The 26,574-nt window shown below is 46.0% G+C and overlaps 1 protein-coding gene across 2 annotated transcripts in view; it reads left to right on the top strand.

Moving 5' to 3' along the window:
• The window catches only part of MTFR2 (mitochondrial fission regulator 2), a 35,319-nt gene extending 30,276 nt beyond the window's left edge, over positions 1-5,043 (top strand). The window contains exon 9 of one of the 2 annotated variants that reach the window (XM_075597419.1): positions 3,701-5,043. In XM_075597419.1, coding sequence (XP_075453534.1) covers positions 3,701-3,754 — 54 coding nt within the window. In that variant the 3' untranslated portion in view covers positions 3,755-5,043. The remainder of the gene's footprint in view (positions 1-3,700) is intronic. The other variant, XM_075597418.1, reaches the window with a different exon arrangement.
• Positions 5,044-26,574: the final 21,531 nt, after the last annotated feature.

The raw sequence follows: 26,574 nt of genomic DNA, 5'->3' as shown, positions 1-26,574 counted from the left end.
AGTCCTTGTTACATGTGTGTGTGTAAATGTCGGATCTAGAAATAAAAGCCAGGTGTGAATGACTAGTTTCCTGAACCCCTTAACCAATGTCTGGATGTCCCCGCTTCACAATATCTAAAGCAGCAATCCCACCTGGGATCTTACCTGATCCGCAGTCCCTCAATGTCCAGGTACGCTCATTCCCACAATGTTATACATTGGGGAGGTGTTCATTACCTGTCTTCTGGGTTAGGGGGGGGTTCCGATGTCTTCCGTGTGAAGCTTGAGCCAGATCTGGAAGAAAGCAGTATAGGGTAGTTAAGATTTCGGTGTAGTATAGGGCAGTTAAGATATATAGGGTAAATAAGAGATCCAGAGTGTGAGTGACAGAGAGAGAGAGTGTGGGAGTGACAGAGAGAGAGAGTGTGGGGGAGAGAGAGAGAGAGAGTGTGGGGGAGAGAGAGAGAGTGTGGGGAAGAGGGAGAGAGCGTGTGGGGGAGAGAGGGAGAGAGAGTGTGGGGGAGAGAGGGAGAGAGAGTGTGGGGGAGAGAGGGACAGAGAGTGTGGGGGAGAGAGGGAGAGAGAGTGTGGGGGAGAGAGAGAGAGTGGGGGAGAGGGAGAGAGAGTGTGGGGGAGAGAGAGAGAGAGAGTGTGGGGGAGAGAGAGAGAGTGTGGGGAAGAGGGAGAGAGCGTGTGGGGGAGAGAGGGAGAGAGAGTGTGGGGGAGAGAGGGAGAGAGAGTGTGGGGGAGAGAGGGACAGAGAGTGTGGGGGAGAGAGGGAGAGAGAGTGTGGGGGAGAGAGAGAGAGAGTGTGGGGGAGAGAGGGAGAGAGAGTGTGGGGGAGAGAAAGAGAGTGTGGGGGGGGGAGAGAGAGAGTGTGGGGGGGAGAGAGAGAGAGTGGGGGGAGAGAGAGAGTGTGGGGGAGAGAGAGAGAGAGTGTGTGGGGGAGAGAGGGAGAGAGAGTGTGGGGGAGAGAGGGAGAGAGAGTGTGGGGGAGAGAGAGTGTTGGGGAAAGAGAGAGTGTGGGGGGGAGAGAGAGAGAGTGGGGGGGAGAGAGAGAGAGAGAGTGGGGGAGAGAGAGAGAGAGTGTGGGGGAGAGAGAGAGAGAGAGTGTGGGGGAGAGAGAGAGAGAGTGTGTGGGAGAGAGAGAGTGTGGGGGAGAGAGAGAGAGAGTGTGTGGGAGAGAGAGAGTGTGGGGGGGAGAGAGAGAGTGTGGGGGGGAGAGAGAGAGTGTGGTGGGGAGAGAGAGTGTGGGGGGGAGAGAGAGAGTGTGGGGGAGAGAGAGAGTGTGGGGGGGAGAGAGAGTGTGTGGGGGGAGAGAGAGTGTGGGGGAGACAGAGGAGAGAAACGGTGGGTGACACACACAGAGGGTGGGCGATACACAGAGAGAGAGGCTGGGTGAGTGACTGGCTGGTTGAGTGGTTTGCTGGGTGAGTGGCTGGGTGGGGCAGAGGTGACTGGGTGGGTGAGTGACTGACACTGACTGGGGGTGGGGGGTGACTGACACTGACTGGGGGTGGGGGGGGTGACTGACACTGACTGGGGGTGGGGGGGTGACTGACACTGACTGGGGGTGGGGGGTGACTGACTGGGGGTGGGGGGGTGACTGACACTGACTGGGGGTGGGGGGGTGACTGACACTGACTGGGGTTGGGGGGTGACTGACACTGACTGGGGGTGGGGGGGTGACTGACACTGACTGGGGGTGGGGGGGTGACTGACACTAACTGGGGGTGGGGGGGTGACTGACACTGACTGGGGGTGGGGGGGGTGACTGACACTGACTGGGGGTGGGGGGGGGGTGACTGACACTGACTGGGGGTGGGGGGGTGACTGACACTGACTGGGGGTGGGGGGGTGACTGACACTGACTGGGGGTGGGGGTGACTGACACTGACTGGGGGTGGGGGGTGACTGACACTGACTAGGGGTGGGGGGTGACTGACACTGACTGGGGTTGGGGGGTGACTGACTGACTGGGGGGAAGGTTACTAACTGGGGGGGTGACTGACTGGGGGGGGTTACTGACTGGGGGGGTTACTGACGGGGGGTTACTGACTGGGGGGGACCTCTGGTGTCACACACATACACATACTCCCATACACACATACATTCATTCACACACACACACATTCTCACACACACACACACATTCTCACACAAACACAGGGGAGGAAAGGCCGCGACCAGCACCACGCAAATCCCCCACCCACCCGCGCCCATCTCCCGCTCGTGTGGGGGGCAGGCCGACATCCCCCCCCCCAATCAGCAGGGTGGGTGGGAGGCACGTGGCGAGGTATCCCCCACTGGGCGCCCCAGGTGACAGTCTGCCGTGCCGTGCCGTGGCCGCCACTGCCCTGCTCCCCTCGCCGGCATGTCACAGTGCCTGGCCAAGCTGCAGGCTGCTTCTTCCCCCCCAGCCCGCGGCGGCATGATGCTCGTGGCGGGGGGGGGGGGGCCAGGCCGACATCCCCCCACCATCATGGACGTAGGGGGCGCATGGGAGGCACGTGGTGAGGGCCGAGCCCCCCCCCCCCCCCCGCAAGCCAACCGGGCTGCAGCAGCGGGGACCTCCCGCCCCTGACATCGATCGGTGGATCGAGGGGAAGGGGACAGGAGGAGGGGAAGGGGACAGGAGCAGGAAGAGGGGAAGGGAGCAGGAGGAGGGGACAGGAGCAGGGGACAGGAATGGGACAGGAGCAGGGGACAGGAGAGCTTCCGCGGTGGGGAGTAGGGAGCCATGTGGGGACCAGGGGGATCGCAGGGAAGGAGCAGAGGGGCCGCAGCATGGAGAGTACTTACCCTCCAACAGAGCTCCAGGCAGAATGGCCGCTCGTTGGGGGCGGGCTCATATAGAGCCTGGCCGCGCGCCCACAAAGCCTGGAGCGCGCGCCAATCAGGAGTCAGGTAGGGGAGTTTTTTTTGTTCTTTTTTATTTCAGCGCGAGCAGGGAAATTTCAGCGCGAACGGGGGAATTTAAAAAAAACACACGTGTGCTGCTTGGGCCAATAGTTACTCGCCCGGGGGTTAAATCCACCCGCCACGGGCGAGTAAATGTATACAATTGTCGAACACTGTATATATATATATATTATGTGTGTGTGTGTGTGTGTGTGTGTGTGTGTGTGTGTGTGTATATATAAATAAAGAACAAAAAGCACTCCGTAATTATAGTCACTGGTGTGGTTGCAGATCCTATAACGAAGAATAAGCAATACGATACCGCTTGGAAACGAAATCAGCAGGCAGCACTCCAGAATTGAACAAACAAGTGTATTGAAAAAATAAACATAAAACCAACATTTCGGTCCACGAATGGGACCTTGACAAAGGTCCCATTCGTGGACCGAAACATTGGTTTTGTGTTTATTTTTTCAATACACTTGTTTGTTCAAATCTCGAGTGCTGCCTGCTGATTTCGTTTCCAAGCGGTATTGTATTGCTTATATATATATAATATATATATATATATAGCCCTGGTAAATTTATGGTCTATATTTATACTCCTCATGGCAGTAATCCCTGTGTAAGGGCAGGTCTGCCAGGAGTTATCATGGGTTTCCCCCACCTCATATGGCTGTGTAACTTCAAAGTGTAACATTTAAGTGTGTAGCAGAGTTAATCTTGGAGTTATAATCCCTGGATGTTTTCTTTCTATATCTTTAATCATGGATGCATTCTGAATACCTGGACTAACATTCTGACTTATTTCTTCAAACAGGTATGTGTGAACTGGATTCTACTATCAATTGCTACAGATTTTAAAATGTATTAATATTGGTATGTGTGAACTGGATCTACTATCAATTTGCAAGATCCTAAAATGTAATTAACAATTTGGTGTGTCTGTTGATTAGGCAGACCCCTCCCTTAATTATTAGTCAATGTGACTGTGTTTTAGCATACTTAAGGCATGATACTTTGGCTGTGAGCCATATGGCTGTGTAACATTTAAGTGTGTAGCAGAGTTAATCTTGGAGTTATAATTGGAGGTGAAGATTGAGGAGGATCTGAACTCTGAACAACAACTTTAAAACTGAGAAATTTACTTTCTAAAAGAGGTGATTCTTTGTACTCTTCCTATCCTTCAATAACTGGCCAGTTTCTCCTCCTGTAACTCACTATGCCCTCCCTATTTCTTTGTCTGTTTACTGTTTCCTCACTCCTTTGTGAACATCTCTGTTCTCTCCAACATCCCCACTCCCCACTGCACCATTATGTATGCACCTCTCTCCCAACAACTTCTTTACCCCTCAATAAAAAGCACCCACTCAAATCCTCTATTCACACCCTCTATCTACTCCTTCCTGCTGCTGCGGATCTCCCCTAAGCCTGGACCCAGACATACACACCTGATCTTACCCACGCCTCCCTGTCATCTCTTCCCCTGTAAATGGTGTTAACCATTTCATTTAACACTAAACTGACTAACCTTAAAACTTGCCCCACAAATCAAGCATCCCAAAAGCCTGCACTCGTGGCTACTGTCCCACAGTCACTTATACCACCCATTGTGGCCAAGCACACCCATCTACAGCACTTATTCCCTCACCTGCTCTCTCTGTAAGTTTCCCCACAAACCTCTTAGATTGTAAACTCTTCGGAGCAGGGATTTCCTTTCCTATTGTCTGATTTTTGCTGCACTTATTGTATTATTATAATTCCCTGTACTGTATTCTTTGTGAAGCGCTGAGTACACTTTTGGCGCTATATAAATAAAGACATACAATACAATACCTCAAGCACTTGCCCTGAGATAGTGAAGGGAGGTCATCTGACTCTGTGTCCAATTAAGAGGCACAGGGGCGGTGCCTGCTGAATCTACTGTACTTATGGAAGTGCAACTTCCTATTTAGAGAGAGGGTGAGTGTTAGTCTAGTGAGTAGTCTGAGTCAGTCGGAGAGTTAAGTGTGAAGAGTAGAGCTGTTAGAGTTAGGTGGACCAAGTACCTCTCACCCTGCATAGGGGGTGAGGGAAGAGCTAGCCCCACTCTGGGTGGCTCTTAGGCCCAGAGTGGCGGCAGGGGAAATCCTGAAGGAGGACAGCTGGCTGGCTGGCTGTGTATAAACTGTACATGTCTGCTGCTGCTGAGAAGAAGCTAATAAAGAGCTGCTGCTATTTAAAGAGACAGTGTGTGAGACTGGAATCTCTCATCCCTGGGAGGGGATTCTGCAGTAGGGATTCCACCCTGTATCTCTGGGGCCTACTACAGACGGAGGCGCTGCACCATTAGAAGAGAACGAAGGCATCCACCCCAGAGACAGTTCCTGTTGTCCCCCATGTCACTGCGGGAGACTCAGGGCCTCATGTTGCCAGTAGGTATGCACCACATTCAGACGCATAGCCAGACCAAGGAACACCCTAGGGTACCCGACATAAAGTTGGGGGGGGGGGGGTCGATGGGCTACATATATATATTTTTTATATATATATATATATATATATATATTTTTTTTTTTATATATATATATAATATATATATACTATATTGTGAATCCAGCACCTAGAGACAGTGATGGTATCACAATATATATATACACACACAGAAGCAAAAAAAGTATATTTGATATATATTTAAATATATACACACACATATATATATATATTTGTGAAAGAATGACAGGTGCAGAAAAAGGGGGGGAGGGGAAACAAACATTGAGTGGTATGTCTGAATAAGTGTCACGTGTGAATGGTAAGAGACACACTCACAATTAGATGGATTAAATGAGCCTGTATCCAAATAAGTTGGATCTGGAACACTGTCTTGATGTCTTGTTGTCTGGCGTTCTGGGACTGGATTTTTGCTGCAGGGTCCGCTCCTGCATAGATGACCTTGTTCTCAATGTCAATTGAACACCATATAGGGATAAAGATTATGTGAAACAAATATAGTATAACACAGTTTATTATAAAGTAAAACCCTATAAACATATAGGTTATCCACTCACACTTTGTAAGTCATAAAAAGGTAGTTGGAGAGTTTTTATTCAAACTGAGGGGCCTGTGCAGTAAGCAGCGATAAGCCACTTATCGCCAGCTTATCCCGAAAAAAGCCTACTGCTATTCAGTAAGCCCCAATAAGTCGGCGATAAGAGAGCTTTTCGGCAATTTTTTTTACTGAAAAAAATAATTAAATCGCCAAATGCGCAGCGAGAAGCCACTTATCGCCAGCTTGTCAAACTCGTGCTATTCTAGTAGCCCCGATTAGCTTATCGAGGCTAATCGTCGCTCTAGAATTGAGATTTTTTTCTCAAAAACCTCCCGCCAGGAAAAGTTGGCAAGAGGGTGGTGAGAAGCTGCCGAAAAGCGGCGAAATGGGACATAGAAAAAAAAAATGCCTATTTCCTGCATCGGATTGATGCTGGGAGTCTCCGGAGCTGATACCATTAATATCAGCACCGGAGACCCCCGTCATCAATTCTATGCAATAAAAATGCATTTACAGTCAACTTCATTACATTAGCGGCTAACCGCTAAGGCAATGAAGGGGTTAATGGACAACAAGCTTTATTGGAGTAGGAGGGGGGAGTGAAGGGGATACTTGGCACTTCAATCACCCCCTCTGCCCACAATAAACATTACAATGTTAGGATCACCAATACACAACCCACACCCTTTGCCCCCACATGAAACCATCATTTTTTTTTTTTTAAAACAGGATTCATACCAGAGGCATGCGGGGGGTCCCTGGGTTGTCCCCGCGGGTGTCCAGGAACCCCAATGGGGTCCTTGGGTGGTCCCCATGGGTGTCTGGGCCTCCAGGTGGTCCCTGCAAGTATTGGTGCCAACGGGGTCCCTGGGCCATCCCCATGGGTGTCTGGGGTCCATCGGGTGGTTTCCTCGGGTGTCTAGGGGCCCTGGGTGGTCCCAGTGGGTCCCTGCTGGCCTGCAATACGAATCCTGTTTTAAAAAAAAAAATACTCCTCTCACCCCGTTTACCCCCCAGACACATATAGTACAGTAATGTGCAAAAGAACTATTAGGCTGTGCTTATACTGCCGGTGACGCGACCGATGACGTTGCCATTGCGATTGTTGTAATCTAAGTTTAGGCGACATGGCTGGCTACAAGGCCAGTGACGTCAGAAAGGGGGAAGGATGGAGAAACTCTCTGATTGGCCACAAGGGGAGACAGTTGCTGATAAAATCAAATAACAGTGACTACCAAATTTTTGTTAGAGCTGCCGCTTGGTCATTCCGTCACCGTTGCGTGCACTATAAGCGCCGACAACGGCGACAATGCATTTGTTTTGACGCGATGTCGCATCGCCGGCACTATAAGCGCAGCCTTATCCAGATATGGATAATAGCTCATTTGCCCATTATTAAAACAAACATTAGCCAGTCCGCATAAATAAAGTAAGTAAAAACCGTTCTACTTGCCCCTGCCATCATGAAGGGTGTCCTCATCAGCATACTGCAGGGCCATGTTCTCTGTTGCCATAAAGAATACATGAAATAAAATAATCTAATGGCGCCTAACCCCTTAATCCCCTTAGCGGTTAAAAACCGCTATAGTAATTAAGGGGTTGTCCCCCGCTCACCACCCGGGAGGCCTAAGCACACACCCCGGACCCACTATACCCACCCTGTACCCATTGATTGGGGATACCCATATAATATGGGAATGATAAGCCACTATACCATTCAATGGTCATCCTTATAAAAAACAAATATAGTGTAAACAAGTGAAAGTGAAACATAAAGTGATCACTCTTAATAACGTGAATACCTTAATCCAGCACTCAAAAACTAATCCATAGTGCAAACAGTGATAGAATAGAATATAAAATATAAATTGTGGTAATACAAAAATAGTGTCTAGACTCCCTGCTCTGGTGGCACCTGTCTTCGCCGGTTCCAAAACATAGTAATGTATTCATACAATCCAGGGGGAGCATGTAGGGAGAAAAGACAGCAACACGAACAATTTAAGTGCAGATGTATTGCAATGTTGGATGATAATCAACTGATATCTTGGCTCTTTAAACAGCCTACTCACAGGATACTAGATGTTAAAAGGCAGTTTCAGACAAAGCTGTAGCAGGTGATTCTCAGTGGGTCTGGTGCAATCAGAATCTCATCCATGAAGCTCAGAAGCGATGAACCCAATAAAGAGAAATGGAATGGAACTCCATAGCACAGATCAGCCAGATAAAAGATAATATTTATGTAATATATAAAAAAACGCACTTACAATAGTACAATTTAAAATGGGCACGTAACGCTTCTCAATGTAGACAAGAGACAGCATCTCTCCTGAGCTTCACGGATGAGATTCTGTTTGCTCCGCTTCCAGTCCATTTGCGGTTTGGACTCTCCTAGATCCTCCTGCTGCGATACCGCCGATCACTAGTCACCCGACGTTTCACCAATAAGGCTTCTTCAGGGGTTAATGATGACATACCTGTCCCTACCTTTATAGGCACCTCCTTATTCCTATTAGTTCCCATGAACACAATAAAGATTGAATATAAAACATCTTAACTTGTAATACTACATGCATAAAACACAGAGTTAATACTCCTAGCAAATATAAAACAGAAGAATATTACCAAAAACATATCTATAATGGATATTGGTAATGTATAATCCATTAATGAAAACAGTGTATCATATTGTTAAACCCCATCTATGTGGACTATATTATATAATGGGTTTATATTTGTATTCAGAGAGACATTTTGATATTATATCATAACATAACCGCTATATATGTAATTCGTAATTATATATACATATATATATATATATATATATATATATATATATATATATTAGATCAATGCATACTCCATTTGGTATATACTGCTGTGTTGCATATACAGACCAATCTTGTCTATGGTGAATGAACATGTTGTTACAAAATCTACATAGTATCACTACATAGATTAAGTTCCTCTCTTGATCTTCATGCCCCGCTTTCTCTCTGCCGTCCCCGCCCTTCTAACCCCAGACCCTGGCTAAACTCCAACACACGCCTGCTGCGTTCCTCCACTCGTTCCTCTGAACGCCTCTGGAGGAAATCTCATACGCTCGCAGACTTCATTCACTACAAATTTATGCTATCCTGTTTCAACTCTGCCCTCTCTCAGGCTAAAGAAACCTACTTTTCATCACTAATCAACACACACAAGTCTAACCCACGCCGTCTCTTTTCTGTCTTTGACTCTCTACTCAAACCACCCTCAGCTGCCTCCTCTTCTTCCTCCATCTCACCTCAGGACTTTGCTGACTTTTTTAAGGAAAAGGTGGAATCCATACGGCAGAACATCCCATCTGTTGCCTCCTCCCATCCCACAATGCTTCCCAACTCTCCTCCTGCCTTTCTTGACTCTTTTTCCGCTATCTCGGAGGAGGATGTGTCACTGCTGATCTCATCTTCTCCCTCTACAACTTGCCCTCTTGATCCCATTCCCTCCCATCTCCTAAAACCTCTTGCTCCTTCTATAATCCCTATGCTCACACAGATCTTTAACTCTTCCCTCTACTCTGGTACCTTTCCATCCTCCTTCAAGCATGCAACCGTTATACCATTACTCAAAAACAGCAAGCTTGACCCTACCTGTCCTTCTAACTATCGACCTGTCTCCCTCCTGCCTTTTGCCTCCAAACTCCTTGAACGTCTTGTATTCTCTCGATTGCTACACTTTCTCAACACCTATTCTCTCCTAGACCCTCTACAATCTGGCTTCCGCACTGCTCACTCTACTGAAACAGCCCTCACTAAAATAACTGTCGACCTCCATGCTGCCAAAGACAGAGGTCATTACACTCTGCTCATATTACTCGACCTCTTTGCAGCATTCGACACCGTGGACCACCCTCGTCTCCTTCACATTCTTCATACTCTTGGTATTCGGAATAAAGCTTTATCCTGGATCTCCTCTTACCTCTCCCATCGTACTTTCAGTGTCTCTTTTGCCAAGACCTCCTCCTCTATTGATCTCTCTGTGGGGGTACCCCAGGGCTCTGTCCTGGGACCCCTTCTCTTTTCTCTTTACACACTCTCTCTAGGTGACCTAATCACATCTTTTGGGTTTAAATATCACCTCTATGCTGACGACACACAAATTTACCTTTCAACCCCTGACCTTACAGACCAAAGTTTCTGAATGCCTCTCTGGAATATCATCCTGGATGGCCATCCGCCGACTGAAACTTAACATGGCAAAAACAGAGCTCTTTATACTTCCTCCCAAACCTGGCCCTTCTACCTCCTTCCACATTGCTATTGGAAATACGATCATTCACCCAGTAGCCCAAGCACGCTGCCTAGGGGTTACACTTGATTCCTCTCTCTCAATCTCCTCTCATATTCAAAACGTTTCTAAAACTTGTCGCTTTTTCCTCCGTAATATCACAAAAATATGCCCTTTCCTCTGTTACTCAACTGCTAAAACTCTGACTCAGTCCCTCATTCTCTCACGTCTTGATTACTGCAACCTCCTGCTGTCCGGCCTTCCTGCCTCTCACCTGTCTCCCCTACAATCTATCCTAAACGCTGCTGCCAGAATCACTCTACTCTTTCCTAAATCTGTCTCCGCATCTCCCCTCCTGAAATCCCTCTCCTGGCTTCCGATTAAATCCTGTATCTCACACTCAATTCTCCTGCTCACTTTTAAAGCTTTATATTCTTCTGCCCCTCCTTACATCTCAGCCCTAATTTCTCGCTATGCACCATCCCAACTCTTGCGTTCTTCTCAAGGATGTCTTCTTTCTACCCCCTTTGTATCTAAAGCTCTCTCCCACCTTAAACCTTTCTCACTTTCTGCCCAACACCTCTGGAATGCCCTTCCCCTCAATACCCGACTAGCCCCCTCGCTATCCACCTTTAATACTCACCTTAAGACACATCTGCTTAAAGAAGCATATGTATAGCACTGGATAATCATGGACACATGATAAATAAAGCTTGGCCCCCTGCAGACACACTTACTAGAATTCCCTCCTACTGTCTCTGTACATTCTCCCTACCTACCAATTAGATTGTAAGCTCCTCGGAGCAGGGACTCCTTCCTTAATGTTACTTTTACAGTATGTCTGAAGCACTTATTCCCATGATCTGTTATTTATATTATTTGTTATTTATATGATATGTATTACTACTGTGAAGCGCTATGTATATTTATGGCGCTATATAAATAAAGACATACAATACATACAATACAATACAAGATACTTTCTAACTCACAAAAACAGAGTGACGGCCTTTTGAAAATTGCACCCTATAGGGAAAGAGTTGATATATACAAAATAGAACATTTGGACATAGGAAATGCTACTAATCCCTAACAAGAACATGCATCACATGTATATATGTATATATAGTACAAAAAAAACACAAAAAGGCGCAAACCAGAGACACAGGTGCATGGATATACAACACCTGAAGGATAAATATGTGAACAAGTCCTTTATTCGAATTCCACAACGAGATGTACCTATAAATGAAAATGATACCAATATGGTGAAGTACGTTTATGAATAAAATTATTGCGCAAGCAACAGAGGCTACTTACAATGTAGCAGAAATAACAGGCATATCAGTAAAATGCTTTCAGATCGCTGCATCAAAGGGGCTGATAATCCCAGGAACTGCTCACTCCATCTGTGTGCTCAGACGCGGAAACTTCACTGCTCAGCTGTAATCAGCAGTTGCGTGGGTCCTCCAATGGTGACGTCACTCCCCTAAACAGGGATAACGCTGGCTCCGTTCACTCAGTGAGATTAGCCACAGGACTCAATTCCGAGATTGATACCACAGTCCCAATAGCCTTTAAATAATGCTTTGCAGCAAATAGAAAGACAGTTAAAAAGTCCTGAATATAACAGAAATTAGGGAGATCTACTAAGAGACCCTCACCCTTGGTTTATATATATATATATATATAGAGAGAGAAGAAAGAGAGGAGAGAGCACACACCCCATAGCGTAAAAACGTAAATTTATTGAGGGGAGGGGGAGGGAGGAATAAAATATGCACTCACAAGGGTACAAGTTTTAAAAGCATATTGTGATATAATCACCACCATCCGGTAACTGCAACAGGTACTGGAATAAATCCTCGGTCCCAGGATGGTATTGAACCACGTTGTTTGCAGGATGTCCTGGGCTTGGTGATGGTATGAAACGATTTCCAACGATACCAGGAACACACCGCCCTGCCTGGAGTTCGCTGCGATAGCCGGCGCTCAAATCAGTTGGTAGCTGCGCTCCGTGATGACGTAATGTCCTTGCGTGCGTGATGGCGCTCCCTGACGCGTTTTGTCACACACGGGTGACTTTTTCAAAGGCAACCCTTTGATGGTGGTGATTATATCACAATATGCTTTTAAAACTTGTACCCTTGTGAGTGCATTTTTTATCCCCCCCTCCCCCTCCCCTCAATAAATTTACGTTTTTACGCTATGGGGTGTGCGCTCTCTCCTCTCTTTCTTCTGCAGATTCCTTTCGGGTGTGGTTAATCCTTTGAGAGCAGCCAGAGATCCCCAACACCATTTGCATTTTTATTTTTATTTTTCAATTTTATTGGACAATCAAATTGAGGACTGGTATCACTCTTTTTTTTATTGTTTTTCATTTTTATATATTTCATATTATATTATCCTTTTCATTGTAAATGTAACCCTGTTTATTGCATCTATATTGGGTGTCACATATCACTAATCGGTATTTATTAATGAATATATTTTAGCACACTTTATACTATTGATTCATTTATATAGTTGATTCACATATACCCACTAGGATAGGCACTTAGTCGTTTCATTACACACAATTAAATAGATTATATATTTATACACCACACTAATTTACCCCTATAGGCGCTGCTTTTTTGTTTTTGTTTGTCAATATATATACATATATATATATATATATATATATATATATATATACAGTATATATAAATATATATATATATATATATATATATATACATATACAAATCAACAAATACATATAAAAAAAACAAATGCATATAAAAAATTATTTGACTTTAATACAAATGAGAAATAGATACAAATGAGAAATATCTTAAATAGATACATAACCTATCTTTATCTAATTAGTAAAGACATAGATAGGATTATCTTAAATCGCACAATTCATCACTTATAATCTGGTATAAAGCAGAGATCTTAAATCGACATAGATATTATTCAAATATCTGCACTTGTTATAGAGGAGAAATCTTAAATGGATAGATAGATATCATTATACATATACAGCACCATCAAATAGTAGATATAGCGGAGGGGAAATTTTCACTTAAATCTTAAATCACACAATTTGTAACACAGAATCCGTAATTTAAACTTGGTACAAAAGGGAGATCTTAAATAGATACATAACCCATCTATATCCAAATATTAAAGACACAGATAGGATTATCTTAAATCTTACACAATTTTTTACTTCTAATCTGATACAAAGGAGAAAACTTAAATAGAGATAGATGATCTTACAAATATCTGAACTTGATATACAGGAGAAATCTTAAATAGATAGATATATTTATAAGTATCATTACACATATATAGCACCCTCAAATAATGCATATAGCAAAGGGGAACAGTTAACTTTGGAGTATACAGACTGGACATCCATTAGGATGTTACAATAAACCTCTGGTATTGTTTAGATGTAACCTATCTCACTGGCAAATCATGAGAAAATGGCACATATAGTCACCGGCAATAAAGAGAGAGGCACTTCATTAATAATCATTCAATATATCTCGAAACATATTTGAATATAATCTAGGATGAAAAATTAGGCCGCACACTGCCAACAAACCAGGAGGAGGCTCAGGGGTTAAAAGTGAAGAATTCTTTATTCCATGACAGGATCAAAAAAATGATCCCAGACATGTCCAGCAGCACCACACCTATGCGTTTTGGGCCGTGTGCCCTTTATCAAGGTGTATGCTGCTGTTCTACAAACCCAGCACCTAAATACCGGTCCCGTTCGCGCCAGTGAAATGTCCCAATCATGTCTTGTGCTTGTTCTTCAAAAATTCTATTTTGTGTGCAATTACGTTTAAGTCTTTGTAGTTGTCCAAGTGGTATATTGTCTATCCATTTGTCCAAATGGCCACTTTCTCCTTGCAGAAAACTGTTACAATCTACTTGTTTAATGAAGGTCTTTGTCCCTAAATTGCCGTTCTCTACGTAAATCAACAAGTCAAAAAATTCTACTTCCAAAGTACTATATTTGCAAGTGACCTTCAGATTAATGGATTATTATCCATGCTTGCTAAGAATTGGTCTAGGAGATGGGTACTGCCCTGCATGATAACCAGTATGTCGTCTATATACCTATACCACTGTACCAGGTTTGCATCGAACTCATGGCCAGACCAAATATATTGGTCATCCCACATACCCATCAAGATATTAATATAGTTCGGCGCAAACCTGGTACCCATGGCTGTCCCCCTGACCTGCAAGAAAAAGTGATCACCATACCAGAATTAATTGTGCCTGAGAATGTGTTGGATACTCTCCAAAAGAAAATCAATATGTCTGTGGTCTAATATTTCACTTTCCGTTAGATTGTTTTTAATGGTAGTATACCCATCAGTGTGATCTATTACGGTGTACAATGATCACAAATCACATGTGACTAAGACGTAGTCATCCTTCCACACCGTATCTTTCAAGATATTGAGCATCTATATTGTATCTTTTAGATACGATTTTTATTTTGTTCCAGGTTTTTTAAGGAACTGATCAATATAACCTGACCGGTTTGATGTCAATGATTTGATACATGACACTATTGGACGTCTGGAGAGGGGGGGGGGGATTGTTGTACACTTATGTAGTTTGGGTAGATAGAGAATCCCAGGATTCCCATATTTTACTATGTTCAGATATTCCCATTCAGATTTGTTTCGGATCCCTTCTTTATATCCTTTGTTTAGTAGTTCGGTAAGATCTTTTTGAAATGTCATTGTTGGATTACCCTTTAACTTTGTGTAAGTATTCACATCATTTAGTAATCTAAATGCTTCTGTATCGTTGTCTGTTTTGTTTAGTAAATCCTGCACAACATACGGCCTGCGGGCCACATGCGGCCCGCCCGGCCTCTCTGTGCGGCCCGCAATGAGATTTAAAAAAAAAAAAAAACTTAAAAAAAAAAAAAAAACTTATATAAAAAATAAAAAATTTGGGGGCGATTCCCCGCGGTCCCGGGGGTGATGTGAGGTGCAGTGAGGTGCATTGAGGTGAGGTGCGGGGAGGTGAGTTACAGGAGAGGTGAGGTACAGGGGAGGTGAGGTGCAGGGGAGGTGAGCTGCAGGGGCGATTGGAGTTGCAGGGGGGGTGATTGGAGTTGCAGGGGGGATGATTGAAGGTGAAGGGGGGGTGATTGGAGGTGCAGGGGGGTGATTGGAGGTGCAGGGGGTGATTGGAGGTGCAGGGTGTGATAGGAGGTGATTGGATGTGCAGGGGGGGTCATTGGAGGTGTGTGGGGGGGTCATTGAAGGTGCAGGGGGGGTCATTGGAGGTGCAGGGGGGGGTCATTGGAGGTGCAGGGGAGGGTGGTTGGAGGTGCAGGGGGGATGATGTGAGGTGCAGGGGGGGAGAGTGATGTGAGGTGCAGGGGGGGAGAGTGGTGTGAGGTGCAGGGGGGAGAGTGGTGTGAGGTGCAGGGGGGGAGAGTGATGTGAGGTGCAGGGGGGGAGAAGGATGTGAGGTGCAGGGGGGGTGGGATGTGTGTGGTGTGCAGGGGGGTATTGTGTGTTTGATGTGGAGAGGGAGTATTATGTGTGTGGGTGAGGGGGAGAGATGGGGGTATGAGAGATAGATGGGGAGTATCGCAAAGGTTGATAGTGAGGGGTTCTGGGGGAGATATGAGGATGATGATGAGAGGTGCTGGAGGAGAGATGATGATGATGATGATTTTACCCGTGCGGCCTAAATTTTTTTCCTTGGAGCAGTTCGGCCCTTCTCGCTATACGAGTTGTGCAGGCCTGGTTTAGTACAACAACACTCCCCCCTCCTTTTTGTCAGCTGGTTTTATGACAATATTGTCCATTTTAGACAATTCCTGTACTGCTTACATTTTTTTTTAAGTAAAGTTTTTTGTTCCCCTAGATTTTTTAGATGTTTCTAACTTCTCAATATCTGTCTGTATTAACTTACTAAGTATTTCGATATATCCTCCCTTTAGGTAGCTTGGATAGAAAATGGAGTTTCTCCTATGTGATATATGTTGAAATCTATTGCACTCCGTACTGATCCCATCTGTTCCTTCAAAGGTGGCATTTTGCTTACGGAACTACTTTTTTAATGTAAGATTCCTCGCAAACTTGCTAATATCAATATATGTATTGAATATATTTATTTTGTTTGTAGGTGCTCACGATAATCCTTTCTCCAAAACACATCTTCTCCTGAGTCAATTTGATATTGCTTAAGTTAGGATTCCATTACTTTTATGTTTTAATGCATTTGTTTGGGGTGGTTTATACTCCTCTCTTTCCTCTCTTGGTGACAATTCTCTCTCCTTAAGGGAGTCGTTATTCTTTGTGCATCTGATATCTGGGTTTTGTTCTTCCCTATATCTCTTGATTTCTCCCTTTCCTCTACTTTCTCTAAAAAAGAAGGGGTATATTGTTTTGCATCATAAAAGATCTCTTCTCTCTCCTGTTCTCTGATTTTGAGGTTGTTTTTTTCATATTCTTCTTTACATTACCTTTCCAAGTATTTTTTCTAAAATGAGTATCCCTCAAATTATATCTATCTCTCCCATGAGTGTACTTATTATAATATTCCTTTGGTTGGTATGCCTGTTGTGTAGGAACATAATATCTATTTTGAATCACATTCTGATGTCTTGATTCTATTTTATAATTTGTTGACCAATTTTGCTCTGGTATATGCTTAACTTTGGGTTGTTTCCATGTTCTATAATTATTCATCTCGTAATCTTCCTTGTCCCTTCCGAATTTCTTTTGCTTCAATAAAATAGTCCTTTCTCAATATTATCTGTCCTTATTATAACTTTATTTTCTATTTCTTTAAATTCTTCTATTTCTTCTAAGACCTCAAATTTGTCTTGAATCCCTTTTATGTTTTCTTCTAATGTAGTTAGACTTTTCTTTCTGTATATTACAAGTAGTTTCATTAGATCAATTGAAGCTTAGTCTAATATTTTATTCCCGTCTTCAACAAAAGATCCTTTCAGTTTTAGGCTGTGGTCTAATATTCCACTTTGCGTCAGATTGTTTTTAATGTCCTCAACCATAATAAATACAACATCAAACTTGACTATTCCAGTAGTCCCACCAGTGTGGAGTTTCTGGACTTGAGGATTGGTGTGGATGTTGCTGGGTGTCTTACTAGGTATATTTTCCATAAAGACACAGCGACTAACTCTGTTCTTCACGCCACCAGCTCCCATCCTGATCATCAAGTGAGAGGCATTCCTGTTAGCGAGTACCTTAGACTTAGGCAAAATTGCCCCGTCCCCTGATATCTTTGCAATGAAAGCACGGGAACTGAAAGATCGCTTTTTAAGAAGAGGTTACAGTAAGACTAGCATCCAAAAGGGCTTTAAACAGAGCCTTAGCTGCAACAGAGAATCTTTGTTACAGCCAAAACCAAAATACAAGGGCCCTAACAAAATAAGGTTTCTTAGTACATTCAATCAGCAAAGACACAGGAAAATCTTGATGACAGACAAGGACCACAAACCCTCTTTGAGTGAAAAGGTCAGTCTAACCAGTCGTAGGTCACCAAACCTGCATGATAGTGACTATGAACTAGTCTATGCCCCCCCAGGTCCTACCACTTTTCTCTCCACTTTTGCTAAAAGCGGCTTTTTTAAATGTAGTACCTGTTCAGCTTGCAGATTTATACAACAAACAGAATCCTTTCTAATTTATCAGGCACACGAACTTTCAAAATGTTGTCATTTCTTAATTGCAAATCCAAGGGAGTGATATACTATCTTAACTGCCCTAGTGGTCTAATCTACATAGGTATGACCACTAGGGAAGTGAGAGTAATAGGGAGGAGTACATGCACACTGCAATATGGTGCTGGAAGGGGGTACTTATCTGCCAGTGCACTGGGTCCAGGGAGGTCCAGACGTCCAAGGGAAATACAGTGAAGAGAAGGGAAGCAGGCACACGGGCTATGCAAAAAGATATTTAATGTGTCACAAAGAAATCCAACGTTTTGGCAGAATCTTACTGCCTTTATCAAGGGAGTGATCGTGATTCAGGATTCAGGTATCTATCCAGCAGCAGCCGAGAGTCGGAACCAGGGAGTGATCGTGATTCAGGTACTGTATCTATCAGCAGCAGTAGCTAGTCAGAACCAGAGAGGGATCGTTATTCAGGATTCAGGTACAGTATCTATCCAGCAGCAGAGAGTCGGAACCAGGGAGGGTTCGTGATTCAGGATTAGTTACAGAATCTATCCAGCAGCAGAAAGTCAGAACCAGGGAGGGATCATGATTCAGGATTCAGGTACAGTATCTATCCAGCAGAGAGTCGGAACCAATGAGTTATCGTGATTCAGGATTCAGGTACAGTATATATCCTGCAGAAGCAGCAGAGAGTCAGAACCAGGGAGTGTTCGTGATTCAGGATTCAGGTACAGTATCTATCCAGCAGCAGAAGCAGAGAGTCGGAACCAGAGAGGGATCGCTATTCAGGACTCAGGTACAGTATCTATCCAGCAGCAGCAGTGAGTCGGAACCAGGGAGGGATCGTGATTCAGGATTCAGGTACAGTATCTATCCAACAGCAGCAATGAGTCGGAACCAGGGAGGGATCATGATTCAGGATTCAGGTACAGTATCTATCCAGCAGCAGCAGAAGCAGAGAGTCGGAACAAGGGAGGGATCGTGATTCAGGATTCAGGTACAGTATCTGTCCAGCAGCAGAAGCAGCAGCAGGGAGGGATCCAGGGAGGGATCGTGATTCAGTATTCAGGTACAGTAACTATCCAGCAGCAGCAGCGAGACGGAACCAGGGAAAGATCGTGATTTAGGATTCAGGTACAGAATATATCCAGCAACATCGAGTCAGAACCAGGGAGGGTTCGTGATTCAGTATTCAGGTACAGTATCTATCCTGCAGCAGCAGTGAGTCGGAACAAGGGAGGGATCGTGATTCAGAATTCAGGTACAGTATCTATCCAGCAGCAGCAGCAGCAGCAGCAGCAGCAGAGATTCTGAACCAGGGAGGGTTCGTGATTCAGGATTCAGGTACAGTATCTATCCAGCAGCAGCGAGTCGGAACCATGGAGGGATCGTGATTCAGGATTCAGGTACAGTGTCTATCCAGCAGCAGCAGCGAGTTGGAACCAGGGAAGGATCATGATTCAGTATTCAGGTACAGTATCAATCCAGCAGCAGAAGAAGAGATTTGGAACCATGGAGGGATCGTGATTCAGAATTCAGGTACAGTAACTATCCAGCAGCAGCAGCGAGTCAGAACCAGGGAGGGATCGTGATTCAGGATTCAGGTACAGTATCTATCCAGCAGCAGCAGAGATTCGGGAACCAGGGAGGGTTCGTGATTCAGGATTTAGGTACAGTATCCAGCAGCAGTGAGTTGGAACAAGGGAGGGATCGTGGTTCAGGATTCAGGTACAGTGTCTATCCAGCAGCAGAAGCAGAGATTCGGCACCACTGAGGGATCGTGATTCAGGATTCAGGTATAGTAACTATCTAGCAGCAGCGAATCAGAACCAGGGAAGGATCGTGATTCAGGATTCAGGTACAGTATCGATCCAGCAGCAGAGAGTCGGAACCTGGGAGGGTTCGTGACTCAGGATTCAAGTACAGTATCTATCCAGCAGTAGCAGAGATTCTGAACCAGGGATGGTTCGTGATTCAGGATTCAGGTACAGTATCTATCCAGCAGCAGCAGCAGAGATTCGGAACCAGGGATGGTTCGTGATTCAGGATTCAGGTACAGTATCTATCCAGTAGCAGAAGCAGAGATTCAGAACCAGGGAGGGACCGTGATTCAGGAATCAGGTACAGTAACTATCCAGCAGCAGCGAGTCAGAACCAGGGAAGTATCGTGATTCAGGATTCAGGTACAGTATCTATCCAGCAGCAGAGATTCGGAACCATGGAGGGATCGTGATTCAGGATTCAGGTACAGTAACTATCCAGCAGCAGCGAGTCGGAACCAGGGAGGGATCATGTTTCAGGATTCATGTACAGTATCTATCCGGCAGCAGAAGCAGAGATTCGTAAGCAGGGAGGGATCGTGATTCAGGATTCAGGTACAGTATCTATCCAGCAGCAGCAGAGATTCAGAACCAGGGAGGGATCATGATTCAGGAATCAGGTACAGTATCTATCCAGCAGCAGCGAGTCGGAACCAGGGAGGGTTCGTGATTCAGGATTCAGGTACAGTATCTATCCAGCAGCAGAGATTCGGAACCAGGGAGGGTTCGTGATTCAGTATTCAGGTACAGTATGTATCCAGCAGCAGCGAGTCGGAACCAGGGAGGGATCGTGATTCAGGTTTCAGGTACAGTATCTATCCGGCAGCAGAAGCAGAGATTCGGAACCAGGGAGGGATCGTGATTCAGGATTCAGGTACAGTATATATCCAGCATCAGCAGCGAGTCGGAACCAGGGAGGGTTCGTGATTCAGGATTCAGGTACAGTATGTATCCAGCAGCAGCAGCAGTGAGTCGGAACCAGGGAGGGATCGTGATTCATGATTCAGGTACAGAATATATCCAGCAACATCGAGTCGGAACAAGGGAGGGTTCGTGATTCAGGATTCAGGTACAGTATCTATCCTGCAGCAGCAGCAAGTCGGAACAAGGGAGGGATCGTGATTCAGGATTCAGGTACAGTATCTATCCAGCATCAGAAGCAGAGATTCGGTAAACCAGGGAGGGATCGTGATTCAGGATTCAGGTAGGGTAACTATCCAGCAGAATAAGCAGCGAGTCAGAACCAGGGAGGGATCATGATTCAGGATTCAGGTACAGTATCTATCCAGCAGCAGCGAGACGCAACCAGGGAAGGATCGTGATTCAGGATTCAGGACAGTATCTATCCAGCAGCAGAAGCAGAGATTCGGAAACAGGGAGGGATCGTGATTCAGGTTCAGGTACAGTATGTATCCAGCAGCAGCAGAGATTCGGAAACAGTGAGGGTTCGTGATTCAGGATTCAGGTACAGTATCTATCCAGCAGCAGCGAGTCAGAACCAGGGAGGGATCGTGATTCAGGATTCAGGTACAGTATCTATCCTGCAGCAGCAGCGAATCGGAACAAGGGACGGATCGTGATTCAGGATTCAGGTACAGTATCCAGCAGCAGAAGCAGAGATTCGGAACCAGGGAGGGATCGTTATTCAAGATTCAAGTACAGTAACTATCCAGCAGCAGCAAGTCGGAACCATGGAGGGATTGTGATTCAGGATTCAGGTACAGAATCTATCCAGCAGCAGCGAGTCGGAACCAGGGAGGGATCGTGATTCAGGATTCAGGTACAGTATCTATCCAGCAGCAGAAACAGAGATTCGGAATCAGGGAGGGATAGTGATTCAGGATTCAGGTACAGTAACTATCCAGCAGCAGCAGTGAGTCGGAACCAGGGAGGGATCATGATTTAGGATTCAGGTACAGAATATATCCAGCAACATCGAGTCGGAACCAGGAAGGGTTCGTGATTCAGGATTCAGGTACAGTATCTATCCTGCAGCAGCAGCGAGTCGGATCAAGGGAGGGATAGTGATTCAGGATTCAGGTACAGTATATATCCAGCAGCAGCGAACCAGAGAGGGACCAGACTGGTCGGAACCAGAGAGGGATCGTGATTCAGGATTCAGGTATAGTATCTATCCAGAAGCAGAAGCAGAGATTCGCAACCAGGGGGGGATCGTGATTCAGGATTCAGGTACAGTATCTATCCTGCAGCAGCAGCGAGTCGGATCAAGGGAGGGATAGTGATTCAGGATTCAGGTACAGTATATATCTAGCAGCAGCGAACCAGAGAGGGACCAGACTGGTCGGAACCAGAGAGGGATCGTGATTCAGGATTCAGGTATAGTATCTATCCAGCAGCAGCAGAGATTTGGGAACCAGGGAGGGTTCGTGATTCAGGATTCAGGTACAGTATGTATCCAGCAGCAGCGAGACGCAACCAGGGAAGGATCGTGATTCAGGATTCAGGACAGTATCTATCCAGCAGCAGAAGCAGAGATTCGGAAACAGGGAGGGATCGTGATTCAGGTTCAGGTACAGTATGTATCCAGCAGCAGCAGAGATTCGGAAACAGGGAGGGTTCGTGATTCAGGATTCAGGTACAGTATCTATCCAGCAGCAGCAAGTCAGAACCAGGGAGGGATCGTGATTCAGGATTCAGGTACAGTGTCTATCCAGCATCAGAGATTTGGAAAAGGGAGGGTTCGTGATTCAGGATTCAGGTACAGTATCTATCCAGCAGCAGCAGGGATTCGGGAACCAGGGAGAGTTCGTGATTCAGGATTCAGGTACAGTATCTATCCAGCAACAGGGAGTCAGAACCAGGTTCTGCTGCGACACACTTTATTCGAGCAAATACCCAGTATGTACCTGGCAGATACCTGGAATGCGCCGCTCCTCACCTCTGACAAGCCCCGTTGCATTTGCCTTCCCAGCCTGGGTTCATGCCTCTGATGGGCAGCTGATCTGTTAAATGATAATGATTAGGATTTAATAGGCTGCAATGCTTCGCGTGTCTACCAGATGGCATAAATTCATGAATTGTAATGCAGTATATATATATATACTGTGCAGTATTGCAGTCTGCGGGAATAAAATGCTTCAATCCCTGCCTGGAAAATAACGTAATGCACTCGGGCAGAAAACAGTCACAAACCTCAATACACTCGGGTATACCCGAATTCGTGGGACTAGCTGAGCTCGAATAAAGAGTGTCGCCAGTGTAGGGATCGTGATTCAGGATTCAGGTACAGTATCTATCCAGCAGCAGCGAGTCGGAACCAGGGAGGGTTCGTGATTCAGGATTCAGGTACAGTATCTATCTAGCAGCAGCGAGTCGGTACCATGGAGGGATCGTGATTCAGGATTCAGGAACAGTGCCTATCTAGCAGCAGAGAGTCGGAACCAGGGGGGGATCGTGATTTAGGATTCAGGTACAGTAATTATCCAGCAGCAGCAGCGAGTCGGAACCAGGGAGCGTTCGTGATTCAGGATTCAGGTACAGTATGTATCCAGCAGCAGGGAGTGGGTACCATGGAGGGATCAGGATTCAGGATTCAGGAACAGTATCTATCCAGCAGCAGAGATTCGGAACCAGGGAGGGTTCGTGATTCAGGATTCAGGTACAGTATCTATCCAGCAGCAGCAAGTCGGAACCAGGGAGGGATCGTGATTCAGGATTCAGGTACAGTATCTATCCAGCAACAGCAGCGAGTTGGAACCAGGGAGGGATCGTGATTCAGGATTCAGGTACAGTATGTATCCAGCATCAGCAAGTTGGAACCAGGGAGGGATCGGGATTCAGGATTCAGGTACAGTATCTATCCAGCAGCAGAGATTCGGAACCAGGGAGGGTTCGTGATTCAGGTACAGTATGTATCCAGCAGTAGCAAGTCGGAACCAGGGAGAGATCGTGATTCAGGATTCAGGTACAGTAACTATCCAGCAGCAGAAGCAGAGATTCGGTACCAGGGAGGGATCGTGATTCAGGATTCAGGTACAGTATGTATCCAGCAGCAGCAGCAGTGAGTCGGAACCAGGGAGGGATCGTGATTCAGTATTCAGGTACAGTATCTATCCAGCAGCAGCGTGTCGGAACTAGGGAGGGTTCGTGATTCAGGATTCAGGTACAGTATCTATCCAGCAGCAGTGAGTCAGAACCATGGAGGGGTCGTGATTCAGGATTCAGGTACAGTATCTATCCAGCAGCAGAAGCAGAGATTCGGAACCAGGGTGGGTTCGTGATTCAGGATTCAGGTACAGTATGTATCCAGCAGCAGCAGCGCGTCGGAAGCAGGGAGGGATCGTGATTCAGGATTCAGGTACAGTATCTATCCAGCAGCAGAAGCAGAAATTTGGAACCAGGGAGGGTTCGTGATTCAGGATTCAGGTAGTATCTATCCAGCAGCAGCGAGTCGGAACCATGGAGGGATCGTGATTCAGGATTCATGTACAGTATGTATCCAGCAGCAGCAAGTCGGAACCAGGGAGGGATCGTGATTCAGGATTCAGGTACAGTATCTATCCAGCAGCAGATATTCGGAACCAGGGAGGGTTCGTGATTCAGGATTCAGGTACAGTATGTATCCAGCATCAGCAAATTGGAACCAGGGAGGGATCGTGATTCAGGATTCAGGTACAGTATCTATCCAGCAGCAGAGATTCAGAACCATGGAGGGATTGTGATTCAGGATTCAGGTAGAGTATCTATCCAGCAGCAGCAGCGAGTCGGAACCATGGAGGGATCGTGATTCAGGATTCAGGTACAGTAACTATCCAGCAGCAGAAGCAGAGATTCGGAAGCAGGGAGGGATCGTGATTCAGGATTCAGGTACTGTATCTATCCAGCAGCAGCGAGTCGGAACCATGGAGGGTTCGTGATTCAGGATTCATGTACAGTATGTATCCAGCAGCAGCAAGTCGGAATCAGGGAGGGATCGTGATTCAGGATTCAGGTACAGTATCTATCCAGCAGCAGAGATTCGGAACCAGGGAGGGTTCGTGATTCAGGATTCAGGTACAGTATGTATCCAGCAGCAGCAAGTCGGAACCAGGGAGGGATCGTGATTCAGGTTTCAGGTACAGTACAGTATCTATCCAGCAGCAGCAGCAAGTCGGAACCATGGAGGGATCGTGATTCAGGTACAGTATGTATCCAGCATCAGCAAGTTGGAACCAGGGAGGGATCGTGATTCAGGATTCAGGTACAGTATCTATCCAGCAGCAGAGATTCGGAACCAGGGAGGGTTCGTGATTCAGGATTCAGGTACAGTATCTATCCAGCAACAGCAGCGAGTCGGAACCATGGAGGGATCGTGATTCAGGATTCAGGTACAGTAACTATCCAGCAGCAGAAGCAGAGATTCGGAACCAGGGAGGGATCATGATTCAGGATTCAGGTACAGTATGTATCCAGCAGCAGCAGCAGTGAGTCGGAACCAGGGAGGGATCGTGATTCAGGATTCAGGTACAGTAACTATCCAGCAGCAGAAGCAGAGATTCGGTACCAGGGAGGGATCGTGATTCAGGATTCAGGTACAGTATGTATCCAGCAGCAGCAGCAGTGAGTCGGAACCAGGGAGGGATCGTGATTCAGTATTCAGGTACAGTATCTATCCAGCAGCAGCGTGTCGGAACTAGGGAGGGTTCGTGATTCAGGATTCAGGTACAGTATCTATCCAGCAGCAGTGAGTCAGAACCATGGAGGGATCGTGATTCAGGATTCAGGTACAGTATCTATCCAGCAGCAGAAGCAGAGATTCGGTACCAGGGTGGGTTCGTGATTCAGGATTCAGGTACAGTATGTATCCAGCAGCAGCAGCGCGTCGGAAGCAGGGAGGGATCGTGATTCAGGATTCAGGTACAGTATCTATCCAGCAGCAGAAGCAGAAATTCGGAACCAGGGAGGGTTCGTGATTCAGGATTCAGGTAGTATCTATCCAGCAGCAGCGAGTCGGAACCATGGAGGGATCGTGATTCAGGATTCATGTACAGTATGTATCCAGCAGCAGCAAGTCGGAACCAGGGAGGGATCGTGATTCAGGATTCAGGTACAGTATCTATCCAGCAGCAGAGATTCGGAACCAGGGAGGGTTCGTGATTCAGGATTCAGGTACAGTATGTATCCAGCATCAGCAAGTTGGAACCAGGGAGGGATCGTGATTCAGGATTCAGGTACAGTATCTATCCAGCAGCAGAGATTCAGAACCATGGAGGGATTGTGATTCAGGATTCAGGTACAGTATCTATCCAGCAGCAGCAGCGAGTCGGAACCATGGAGGGATCGTGATTCAGGATTCAGGTACAGTAACTATCCAGCAGCAGAAGCAGAGATTCGGAAGCAGGGAGGAGCGTGATTCAGGATTCAGGTACTGTATCTATCCAGCAGCAGCGAGTCGGAACCATGGAGGGATCGTGATTCAGGATTCATGTACAGTATGTATCCAGCAGCAGCAAGTCGGAATCAGGGAGGGATCGTGATTCAGGATTCAGGTACAGTATCTATCCAGCAGCAGAGATTCGGAACCAGGGAGGGTTCGTGATTCAGGATTCAGGTACAGTATGTATCCAGCAGCAGCAAGTCGGAACCAGGGAGGGATCGTGATTCAGGTTTCAGGTACAGTATCTATCCAGCAGCAGCAGCAGCAAGTCGGAACCATGGAGGGATCGTGATTCAGGTACAGTATGTATCCAGCATCAGCAAGTTGGAACCAGGGAGGGATCGTGATTCAGGATTCAGGTACAGTATCTATCCAGCAGCAGAGATTCGGAACCAGGGAGGGTTCGTGATTCAGGATTCAGGTATAGTATGTATCCAGCAGCAGCAAGTCGGAACCAGGTAGGGATCGTGATTCAGGTACAGTATCTATCCAGCAACAGCAGCGAGTCGGAACCATG

Source organism: Ascaphus truei, chromosome 4 (assembly GCF_040206685.1).
Source record: "Ascaphus truei isolate aAscTru1 chromosome 4, aAscTru1.hap1, whole genome shotgun sequence".
Lineage (NCBI taxonomy): Eukaryota > Metazoa > Chordata > Amphibia > Anura > Ascaphidae > Ascaphus > Ascaphus truei.
Note: the sequence above shows the minus strand (reverse complement) of the source record. Positions and strands in the feature narration are given on the sequence as shown.